General features: G+C 45.2%; 1 protein-coding gene across 2 annotated transcripts in view; it reads right to left on the reverse strand.

Annotated features, from left to right (window-relative positions):
• pof1b (POF1B actin binding protein) overlaps nt 1-12,626 on the reverse strand; it is a 56,103-nt gene that overhangs the window by 2,974 nt on the left and 40,503 nt on the right. For both annotated transcript variants that reach the window (XM_056285114.1, XM_056285113.1), the window contains exons 7-12: nt 12,166-12,279; nt 9,078-9,230; nt 8,672-8,794; nt 7,885-8,025; nt 4,909-4,979; nt 4,189-4,303 (exon numbers count right to left, since the gene is read on the reverse strand). In XM_056285114.1, the coding sequence (XP_056141089.1) occupies nt 4,189-4,303; nt 4,909-4,979; nt 7,885-8,025; nt 8,672-8,794; nt 9,078-9,230; nt 12,166-12,279 (717 nt within the window). The remainder of the gene's footprint in view (nt 1-4,188; nt 4,304-4,908; nt 4,980-7,884; nt 8,026-8,671; nt 8,795-9,077; nt 9,231-12,165; nt 12,280-12,626) is intronic.

A 12,626-nucleotide genomic window follows, 5' to 3' on the forward strand; every position in this document is an offset into this window, starting at 1 on the left:
GCACAAATCACATTGTCGGTCATCTTCAGAGAAGGTGTTCAAACACCAGACTGTCTTATAAGAGCAGTTATTAGGGAATATGGATGCACAGAAACCATCTGTCACTGCTATTGGCGAAACATGCAAACGAGAAAGTTGTGAATTTACTTGTTCAGCATTTCAGTTTTCAAGACGAGGCAAAATGATTCCGTCTTTTCTTTACAAATGAGCATGATGTTAAATGGATTTCACTTTGATGTTTTTGCCCCAATTAATTCCAAATGCACATTAAAGGTGGAGGTCTGGACCTGAAGGCCTTCAAGCAAGAAAACGTCAGGACTGCAAGACAGGTTGGTTGAATATTTGGTGAGACGTGCCAGCCTTTCTCATATTATTTGCAGGCCTAAAGAAAGCAGAGCTATGCGGCATTCCCTCAGTCAACAAAGGTAGCACGCTTTAGAAAATGGTTTGCTATTAACCTAATGTAAAACCTTTTGATACGTCAACATTTTGGATTGCATTCAGGCTTTTACTCCAGTTGTACACACTTGATTTACAACGTTGTGTCAAGATGAACCGATTCAACTTTCTTTCTTTGATGTCAGAAACGCCTCCAACTCCACTGTATATATTTATAAAGGCTTAAGACGACATATTTGGTTTGGTTTGAGGAGACCATGGGGTCCTGCCAGCAGCATGGTATTTGATATACACTACTGCCCAGATTGTTATAGCACCGTCACACACTAGATGGCAGTGTTGTGTAAGCTGCACTATAGCATGTCGACAAATCCAGTAAGATATCATCACGTTTACATTCTCACATTAACCGCTAACAAAGGCAGCAAAGAGAGTTTGCAATGGAAATTGATTTGCTAGGTTAGCAAAAACAGCTAATTTTGTTGGTATTATTGATGAGAAATTACCGTATTGACCCTAATATAAGACGACCCTGATTATAAGATGACCCCACCTTTCAAGACTCATTTTTGGAAAAAGACTTCATGACAGAAAGACAGGAGATGGCAGAGTTGACGATGCTAAGATTTTCCTCGGGAGTGACTAAGAAGGACGGGATTAGGAATGAGCATATTAGAGGGACCGCTCAGGTTGGACGGTTTGGAGACAAAGCAAGAGAGGCAAGATTGAGATGGCTTGGCAGAGGAGAGATGCTGGGTATATTGGGAGCTGCCAGGGAAGAGGAAAAGGGGAAGGTCAAAGAGGTTTATGGATGTGGTGAAGGAGGACATGCAGGTGGCTGGTGTGACAGAGGAAGCTGCAGAGGACAGGAAGAGATGGAAGTGGATGATCTGCTGTGGTGACCCCTAACGGGAACAGCCGAAAGTAGTAGTAATAGTGGTAGTAGTAGAAGTAGTAGTAGTAGTAGTAATAGTAGACTTTTTGGAGACCAGTTCTTGTTTTTATAAAGAAAATCATTTTATTTGAAAATAATGATAATACAAATATTAAATAAAACAAGGTAAGCTGTTTTTAATATCTTAGATGAAATTGACAGATCTGACAGAGGAAAAAAAAACGGGAGGGGGACACTCGTTTTACAGCTATTTGGTGCCATCTGTTGTTGAAACTGTACATTGACATTTAAAAGTCTAGACCCTGAATATAAGACGACCCTACTTTTTCCAGATGTATTTCCGGGGGGCGTCTTATATTCGCACCAATACGGTACGTTGGAGGAGGAGGTGGTCTGTGAGACTACGGAGCATGCTGAGGCAGGAGGACGGGGAATTCACCAGCTGTGTTCGATAAATGCGAGACAGATGAACAGCTGTGAGCGGTCACTCCAAACAAGTAGCAGGTTAGTGACTCGACCCAAACACCCACAGCTCCTGGGGTGTCCTCGTATCCTCGACACGCAGCTACATGTTTGAGGCTACAGACGAGCCTATAAACAGCAAAGCCTCACGATCCCGTTGACACAGAACCATAAATTAGGCATCACTTAAAACATACTTTACTGTACTATATATTTGTCCATGCTTTACTTGAAGCTGCTACAAAAGAGTTTTGGATTTTTGTTGCCTTGGCGCACCCCTGTGGACAAAAGCAGTAGTGCTTCGTGGAAGAAATCATTTCATGTAACCATCGCCTATTGTCTCACAGATCTCCATTCGTCCTCTGGTATCTGGTGTATTTGTTTGGTAGAAAAGAGAGATGTTTGTAAGATACACAGCCACGAGGTATAATATATCTGTAATCGTGGCTATGCATCCCACCTGTGTGCCGTAGGTCCGATTCAGCGGGGAATACGACCCGGGACAAGCATTTGGAATCATTGTATAGCAACATCTAATCTGCTGATCTCGTTTGGTTATCTCAGGGGTACGGGGGCATCAAAACTAAACAGAGTGATGAATAATCAGTGGAAAAAGTCATGGCAGCTTTGAAATATGCTTTAATGTATATATGCCTTACTCTGTAAATGCCTTATTTATAGAAAACTTGGACCCTTGAACTAACAGTCATCAGTATTAGAAAAGGTACCCCCACACACACACATACTCCCTGCCTCTGGAATGGAGACATGGGGAATATCACCTGCCTAAGTAGCGGCGTGAGGCAGAATTTAGCATGACCCTTCCAGAGACGAGTGTGGTTTATTAGCGTTAGCTTGTCTATCTTCTCCACCCACATACTGCTCAACCTGGCTGCATGATGATGGATGCTAACCGTGTGACTCTTCACACTTACGCTAGCGCTACTCTGATGTCTCCTTTAAGCTGACTTTTTTGAGCTGCGGGAGCTTGTTAGCAGAGGTGGAAAGAATACTGAAAATTCTTACTTGAGTGATAATTTACTTGAGTATAAGTCAAAGTATGGATGAAGAAAACGGTAAATTTGTTTCTGAGAGGAAGAACTGCTTGAGTAATTGCTTTGTAAGTTGCTTTTGTTCTTTTCATGTCTACAAGCTAGTATGGGAATGTTCATTAGTTGACATCTCCCATATCACTGGAAACAACCTGAACAAACACACTGGATGAACAAACTACATTTATTTTACCAATGTTAATCTCCAACAACATCTAGTAACGCTAACACTTATTCATACCAATTCTTCATTTAAACCTTGTTTATACCCTGTAGTGGTTACAGAAATAAATATAGCAAAGCTGAATATTTATAAATCAACTCTGAGTTTAAGTACTATGAGTTTAGTATACTCTCAATAAGTGTAGTTACAGGGAAGAATTTACTTCAGTACTATAATCAGAGTACATGGCTGCCCACTGCTCCTATATGACAGCATGGCTTAAATGCAGAAGGTGAATCCGTTGGAAGAATACAATGACAACAATAAAAGTGGATTAATAATTCATTACTTTCCACCTCTGCTTGTTAATCTTTCCATTTAGCGCCATCTTTCTCTTTTTTTCTAATTTATTAATCCTCGGGTGGCACTGTGGTGCAGTGGTTGGCACTGTCTCCTCACAGCAAGAACATCCTGGGTTCGAACCCCAGGGTTGTCCAACCTTGGGGTCATCCCAGATCGTCCTCTGTGTGGAGTTTGCATGTTCTCCTCCTGTCCGCGGTGGGTTTTCTCCGGGTGCTCCGGCTTCCCCCACCATCAGAAAGACATGCATGTTAGGGTTAATACTCCTGTCTGTGCCCCTGACCGAGGCATGGCGAGACAAACTGGAGTTGGTCCCCAGGCGCTGCACACTGCTCCTAGCTACACAGCTAGGGTGGGTTAAATACAGAGAAATAATTTCCCCCACAGGGATCAATAAAGTATATCAAAATCACAAAAAAAAATCAATTCTTTCTCTGCATTTAACCCATCCTATTGCATAGGAGCAGAGGGCCGCTGCAGCACGCGGGGACCAACTCCAGTTCTTCTTTCCGCTGCCTTGCTCAGGGGCACAGACAGGCGTATTAACCCTAACATGCATGTCTTTTTGATGGTGGGAGGAACCCGTGCACCCGGAGGAAACCCACACAGACACGGGGAGAACATGCAAACTCCACACAGGAAGGACCTGAGACAGCCTGGGGTTCGAACCCAGGACCCAGGATGCTGTGAGGCAACAGTGCTAACCACTGGGCTACCGTGCCACTACCTTCTCCCCTTTCTTCCCGTTTGAACATTTTCTCATTGTCGCCATCCCTCCTCTTTCCTGCTCTTCTCTCCAGCCCCTCCCCTACCTGTCCTTACCCTCCTCTCATCATTCTCTCCTCTCCTCCGCTCACCTGTTTAATCATCTCTCCACTCCTCTCAATGACAATGGTCTTGGCCTCCTTGACGGGTGAGGTTACGTGGAAGTCGTCACTCAGCAGACCAAGGATGGGGTACTGGTTCCTGTACCTACACACACACACACACACAGATCACAGGGATGTATGCAATGCAGGGATTATAGATGTGGTGTTGTATCACAAAGTGTTTGAGAAGCAGCCAGATAAAGTGTTCCGATAACTTCTTTGTTCAAGCCCTCGTGCAGAACACGTTCCAAACACGGCATGCTTTATCTCTTGTTAAAGTGGTCATCTGTCAATTTTTCATGGTAAAAATGTCATGTTTAATACCCTTTCCCAATGGCATTTTTGAAGCAACAGCCATACAATGTATTAGCGTTGTTTAATTGACATGTAAATGTCATTATAATCATAATTCTGTAACGTGGATTGCAGGTGTAGCTTTGGTATATATAGTGCAGTTGTGTGGTAGTGTACAATGTAGTGTAGTGCGGTAAAATACAGGATATTTGTAGTGAGGAAAACTGAAGTACATGTTCTAACGTGGTACATCATAGTGTGGCAAAGGGAAGTACATTGTAGTGTAGTATGTAGGATTTAGTGCTGTATATCGTATTGCAGTAAGGTACAGTGAGGTGTAGTGGGGTACAGTGTAGTACACAGTGAAGTACACTGTTGTGTATATCGTAATGCAGTGTTGTGTACTCTGCCTACTTCTTGGTGATGATGGTCTTGGTGACTTGGTTTCTAGAGCTCTCGTTCTCCTGCTTCAGCTGTCTGATCTCCTGGGGGTCAGAAGAGGTCAAAGGGGTCACACAGAGGTCAGAGACTCATCAACAGGAATGTTGGCACACCAGAGGTTATTTCTGCTCCTTGGACATGCTGACAAACCCAAAAACACACATTCCCTGCCGGTCATTACCGCACCAACTCGAGAACTTCACCTACAGCATCCACATCCGTGCTACTCCAGTCGCTTTCTACCAGCTTCTCATTGTTCACTGGCTGACCACACTGCTTCTTATCACTTGATTTTTCCATCCATCCATTATCCAAACCGCTTATCCTGCTCTCAGGGTTGTGGGGGTGCTCGAGCCTATCCCAGCAGTAATTGGGTGGCAGGCAGGGAGACGCCCTGGACAGGCGGCTAGACCATCACAGGGCCGACACACATTTACACCTAGGGACAATTTAGTACGGCCGTTTCACCTGACCTACAAGTTGATATATTTTAATGATCCCTGTGGGGAAATTACACTCTGCATTGAACCCATCCTAGCTGTGTAGCTAGGAGCAGTGGGCAGCCGCCGTGCAGCAACCGGGGACCAACTCCGGTTCTTTCCATTGCCTTGCTCGGGGGCACAGGCACTAAGTATTAACCCTAACATGCATGTCTTTTTGATGGTGGGGGAAACCGGAGAACCCGGAGAAAACCCACTGCAGACACGGGGAGAACATGCAAACTCCACACAGAGGACGACCTGGGACAACCCCAGGGATTGAACCCAGGACCTTCTTGCTGTGAGGCGACGGCGCTAACCACTGGGCCACTGGGTATGTTTCCGTCAGTTTACTTTTATTAAAAAAAATCATTTTAGTCATCCCCACACTGTTCCTTGTTGCATACATGTGACTGTATAACTGGTGTTGTTTATTTTTGATGGGCAAAATTATCCCAAAAAAAACAAAAAACAAACCAGGCTGGGAAAACTTAATTAAGCTAGCAGCTGGTGGACATGTTCTACATTAGAATCAGAATCAGGTGTATTGGCCATGTCGGTTTGCACTACATGGAATTTGGCTCGGGTTTCATGGCTCTATCAATGTGCTTAACATAGAATAACAACACAACAATCTTCAGATTTATACACAAGGATTGACCATGTACAGGTGAAATAAGAGATGATAAATTGCAATGGTGCAGAGAATATATTGGAGATGCTGAAATAGATGCTAGTAGCTTACTTACATACATGCCTGAGGTATGTATGTTAGTACATACCTGCTACGCTCTGTCATGTACTCTGACAGAGTACATGACAGAGCGTACCAGTACAGTACAGTACAGTATATACAAAATGGTTTGATTTATTTGACAGTTTTAATTTGCACTTGAATGACAGCCCGTGGAAAGAAACTGTTTTTTTTTTTAATCTGGTTGTTTTGGGGTACAGTGCTGTGTAGCGCCTTCCAGAGGGGAGGAGTTGGAACAGGTTTGTGACATGTGATAAACGTGACAGATGCCTGCGTCCAGGTGTAAACGCGATTATGCAAAAACACATTCCAGAGCAGGACTGAACACACAGACACAGATGGCATAAGAAGAATTGAAAATATCTTCCTCCTCAGGGCAGGTTAATGGTGGATGTGTGTACTGACTAGCACGTGTGTGGTACATTAGATATATTAAAAATATACCGTCTAAAGAATACTTTTATTTACCCAACACACACACACCTGTCTTTCTGTCCTCGTGGGGAGTAAAAATCCTACTTCCCCAAAGCCAAACCCTCAAATAGACACCAACCATAATACAATTACCCTAACCTTCCACACCATGATCCTAAACCTGACCCCTGACCCTAACTCTCAGCCCAATTCTAACTTTAATACTAAACCTCAGCTTAACCATAAACCCAGCTGTAACCCTAAACCTACACCTGAACCAGCTCACAAATAAATAAATAAATGCCCCTTTCTTCATAGGGACCGAAAAATGTCCCCACGAGGTAGGTGGTCTCTGATTTTACTATCCTTATGAGGACAGTGGGTCCGGACAAAAACACACACACAAACTCTTACACAACTTGGTTCAGGGATGACTTGTCAAGGCAGTTGTGAACACTTTTAAACACTATGAAAACACGACAACTTGTGCTTTTTCTTTCAGGTCATCCATCCATCCATTATCCGAACTGCTTATCCTGCTCGCGGGGTCGCGGGGATGCTGGAGCCTGTCCCAGCAGTCATTAGGCAGCAGGCGGGGAGACACCCTGAACAGGCCGCCAGGCCATCACAGGGCCTACACACAGTCATACCTAGGGACAATTTAGGATGGCTGATTCACCTGACCTACATGTCTTTGAACTGTGGGAGGAAACCCACACAGACACGGGGAGAACATGCGAACTCCACACACAGGACGACCCCCAAGGTTGGACTACCCCGGGGCTCGAACCCAGGACCTTCTTGCTGTGAGGTGACCGTGTAAACCACTGCGCCACCGTGCCGCCCTTCTTTCAAAACATGTTTGCTGTCAACCCGTTGGTCTTACAACGAGACAGCCACGTGACTTGTGATTGCATTCTGCTTCATAGAGGTTTTTTTTATTTTTTCATATCCATCCATCCATCCATTATCCAAGCCGCTTATCCTAATTAGGGTCGCGGGATGCTGGTGCCTATCCCAGCAGTCATTGGGCAGAAGGCGGGGAAACACCCTGGACAGGCCGCCAGTCCATCACAGGGATGTACTGCGATGGATGGGAGGGATTTTTGAGATCCGAATCAATGATATGGGGGCAGCCGTTTTGAGAAACCGCTACAACTACTGAGGAATACTCCCAAAAGTTGAGATGAGTAAATATGATATGGAAGTACACATACAAAAAAAAAGAGGCTGAATCTAAAATTAAACCTCGATTGAAGAAACGAGCTGAACAAAGAGGAACTGTGGTTAGTGTAGGCGGACCTCCTCATGTCGCGTGATGAGGCTCTGACGCTGCTCCAGCATGGCGAGCAGCTCCGTGATCCTCAGCTGGAGACTCTTCTGTGAGGAGGACAAGGAGGACCGCTCAGTGCTCACCTCTGTCTGGATCCTCATCAGCTGGGACTGAGAGAGAGAGAGATTTTTTGATTTTTTTTTTTTTAAGTACATTTATTCAGATAACATTCCAGTCCAACAGATGATATCCAAACATAATCATTATTTTATAATCCTGCTCATAAAATGAAAAGTTTTAGGAAGAAAAGAGAGGGAGGGAGGGAGAGAGAAGATGAGGAACAGCTGAAATCATGACCGGTTATTCCTCTGAAAATATTGCCAATGAGAAAACAGGAAGTGAGACTATGATAATAATGCGTTTTGCTATGACTGCCAATCCACCAGTGTGTCATGCTGGCACAAGTGTCTCCTCCACCGACCACATTATAGATCCAGATGTTTTAGTTTAGTTTGGTTTTCTTATGGGGGAAAAAACCCCCCAAAAACAAACAGTTGCTAGTTGGGATTTCAGGAATGGCGTCGTAGGAAATCAACACCATATCAGATGTGGTGTCATCAGATGCGACGTGAAGGTAAAACCAATCATTGAGTACTGATGTCACTAAGCCCTGCCCACCACCGTGACCTTGCCACATTCAGCGCGGTTATCAAACGGTGCCAAACATCCAGAAATGAACTCTGTTTGGATCCATTCAACCTTATGCTGATGGAAAGGCCATTGGAATGTTTTTTCCTGTTGACTCCCTCGTCTCACCCGCAGGTTCCCGATCTCCTTGTCTTTGTCCTCTGTCAAAATGCTGAGCTGCTCGCTGTACTGCCGGCTCAACTCCTCTGTCTTCGTCTGCAGGGTCAAACTGTTGCTGCTGTGAGACATTTGCTAGAGAGAGAGCAAGCAGGTGTATTAGAGGCATTATAGCTATATATATATATATAGTGGGCTCTCAATCTGGTCCTCAGGGGGCAACAAGACTGCTGGTGAAATCTTAATTTTATAATGATGTGAATCAAAGAAAGACGAGCAAATATTAGTATTTGTGAAGCTGTAACCAGCAAATGTTCAATGTACATTTACTCAATAAATTAATGGATTTCCAAGACTATAATCGATTGATTCTCGGTTTTATATCTATGTCATAATATAAAAACATGTAATATGTTACCTTCTGTTTGAGTATTTCATTCTCCTTCTCCAGAACTCTCAGTCTCCCTTGCAGCTCCTTGATCTTGAACTCGTAACCCGAGTCGGTGCTGAGGCTGCTCATCAGCTGGCTCTCCAGAGTCCGCTGGGACACAGTGCTCTCCTTCAGAGACAGCTGGAGAGAGACCAGGTATTCACACCGAGAATCAGTCATACACACGGATAGACACACACTACACACTAGGGCTGTCAAAATTGGCCAAAAATGACATTCGATTAATTCCTTCTTAAAAAACACAGGTTCGAACCCATTCCAATATATTTTTGCGCATGTCCTCATGTTTGCCCTCTTATGAACATAAGAGGGCAAACCAATACAATGAGAGACATAGCTACTTGTGTAGGGATATTTATTTCAACATAAATATGTCTTTTAAAAGATCTACATACCTAAGTATTACAAAATAAACAAAATAATGTCCTATACAGTAAAACTTCGTTCAAAGATCATATACCTCTCTCTCTCGCGCTCAGTGCATGCTGGGAGCCGGTGTATGAGTGTGTGCGTTTGGTGAGAGTGACCTGCTGTTAGTAAGTTCAAAGTATTTATCCAATTTCTGGTAGGTTTTTTTTTTTTTGTCTTTAGGGCTGATGGTTTCAGATCCATCTGTTCTGATACTGGCGGTTCTCCTGGCTGTGGGAGACCGTGTGGGTAACGCTAACCTGTCTTATGCCTCCAGGATGAACAAAGGTGTGATTATTTTCCTGAAAGAGGAGCGTTTTGTGGCTGAGTTAACAGCAAGTGGCATCTCTGAATAGCGTCTATCTGCAGGTTTCTCCGCTCGCCATGGCTTCCACCTGGGTCACCATTTCCGCTGTTCCCCAGTTCATTTCCACTGAGGTGTTGCAGCAGGAGCTGCAGCGCTTCGGGAAGCTGGCGAGCAGTTTTAGGACTGTGGGTTTAGGCTGTACGAACGATAAACTGAAACATGTCCAGTCCCTGCAGAGACAGGTGTTCATGTATCTGAATTGTCCGTCACAGACGCTGGAGGTTTCCTTCAGAGTGAAGCATGGGGAGGGACAGTACATGGTGTACGCCAGCCTTCACAGGCCAGCCGAGGGGTGCCCTGAGCCGGGGGCCAGACTGGCCGAGGAGCGCACTAACACCAGTGCTCCGCAGGGGGGCGGTACCCCGCCGACTGAGCTCAAGGCAGGAGAGGGATACAGCGGGCAGGCAGATAATCAGGTAAGGGAACAGCGAGTTGATTCAGGCAGTGAGAATGTAATTGATGACTGCTCGGCTGTCTCAACAAAAGAAAAGAAAAGGAGGAGTAGAGGAAACACTGGCAGCAGGAGAACGCAGCAGAAAAGGGCCAGCAGCTGGACCTGACCAAAGTCGGGCTGGTGGTGCCAAGGAGAGAAAGGGTGAGTTGTGCATTATAGAGAGTTGCTGGTGAGGATAAGGTGGGGGAAATAGGGTATGACACTGACTCTGTCTGTAACCCTGTTACAGACTCAGTCACACATGGGAGAGCTGTACACGCTAGAGGAAATTAATGGTTTCTTAGATGACACCTTCGAAAAATCTGTGAAAGTATTTGAGTATTTTCCAGATACAGGAAATTTTATTGAAAGCGTGCTGACTTTGCATAAAATAGTTGGTTTTGATTTGTTGGAGGAAAAAAAAGTTTCCGTTTGAGAAAACTCATAACAGGTTTAAGGAAGATGGCTACGATTAATAAAGGAAAAGGTTCTACAAGGTTAAAGACTAAGTAAGATCATGATGAGTGTGTCGCATTGGGTAATCTTCCTCCTACTGTTTCTTCTACCTGTTTATATCATCTCTCGTTCTGTCTCTTATGCACAAGGGGAAAGATGGCTCCTCCTCCCAAACTGATATGCCAGTGCCAATCAATGTCAAGGCAGCTCTCCTGAATCCCGCAGCAACCAATAGAACTGACTTGATCACATGCCGACTCGACCCCAACTTTAGACTCCAACACAAGGGATGCCAAACATTTACTACCAATGCTGCTGGAAAGAAGGCCTTCATCACAGAGATGCCTTCTTCCTCAGGCCAGCCTGGTTAGGGGAAGGAGATTGGCCATAGAGGCGTGGATGCCTCAGGAGAGACCACCGACAAGAAGACCGCATCCTCCGCCCTGAAAGGTGCCATCCAGCTGGGTATAGGTTACACAGTGGGTAAGGTGAGCTCCAAGCCAAAGAGAGACGTGTTGATGCAGGACTTCTACGTGGTAGAGGGTACCCTAGCGAGGGCAGCAATTTGACCCGGGCCCATCATTTCCCAGACTTCCGCTTCAAAACCTATGTTCCTGTGGCTTTCTGCTATTTCAGAGAACTGTTCGGCATCAGACCACCTGTACACGCTGTGTAATGACCCCTGATCGAGCTGTCCAACCTGGGAACAAGTGGGTGGTAAGCTGGATGTGGGTATGTGTCCTGGTTGCTGGCCTAGTGCCTCCTCTGGTTGGTTGGGGCGCCTGTTCAGGGCTGAGGGGGAAATGCGGGGGGGACAGTGTGATCCTCCCACGTGCTACGTCTCCCCTGGTGAAACTCCTCACTGTCCAGCGAAAAGAACGGGCTGGCGACTCCACATGTATTGGAGGAGGCATGTGGTAGTCTGCAGCCTTCCCCGGATCGGCAGAGGGGTCGAGCAGCGACCGGGACGGCTTGGAAGAGTGGGGTAATTGGACAGTTACAATTGGGGAGAAAAAGGGAGGGGGGGTGAACCGAAAAACAAAAAAGATCCCAATTATTTCCCAACAGGCCTTTTGAGATTGTCCGGAGTGAAAATCGGTCTCCCTGAGGCCGAGTTGGGTTGTGAACTCTCTGCCATCTTTGCCACACGGTTGTTGAATTATTTGCTCGTTTCAGCTTGACCTACATTTCAGTTTCAACCAATTAAAGTGATGTTGTGTGACTCCTGTCCATCATGCAGTGGCCAAGGCCCTCATGAGAATTCACAAGGCAGACAGCTGTGGTTGTGCTCCCCCCCCCCCCCACAAATATTATTTTTCACACTTGAATGTCTGCTTTTTTATATATATATATAATTCGGTTAGATATTACACACACACACGTATGTATACCTGTAACTGTCTGTTGTTCTCTCGTACAGCCTCCAGGAGGCGATCATACTGCTGAGCCTGGTCGTCCTTAAAACTCAGATCCCTCTCCAGAGACTCTTTCTCACTCTCCAGACGCTGGGATGAGAGACACAGACAGGAACAGAGAGAGAGAGTAGAAGAAATTAACTACAGAGTCCATCATGGAGAAGTCCAAGTTGTCTCATCGTCATGGGTTCTGGCCTTGACAGACTCTTTAGCTCAGGAAAACAGGGGCATTTTTCCTTTGGGCCTCTTCAGTGTGCCCAGGCTCATTTCTTAGTTTTGATGGCTTCAAACCTAATCAGGCATCTTTTCCCATGTGGGAGCAGCTGCTGTGTTTGAATTCACACCACAACATAACAGATTTTGTTGGGTCATCATATTCTTTTAAGAAGAAAAATAAATGGTGGGCATCTGGGTGGCGTACTGGTCTATTCCCCCTT

The sequence above is a fragment of the Lampris incognitus genome, chromosome 8 (genome assembly GCF_029633865.1).
Source record: "Lampris incognitus isolate fLamInc1 chromosome 8, fLamInc1.hap2, whole genome shotgun sequence".
Lineage (NCBI taxonomy): Eukaryota > Metazoa > Chordata > Actinopteri > Lampriformes > Lampridae > Lampris > Lampris incognitus.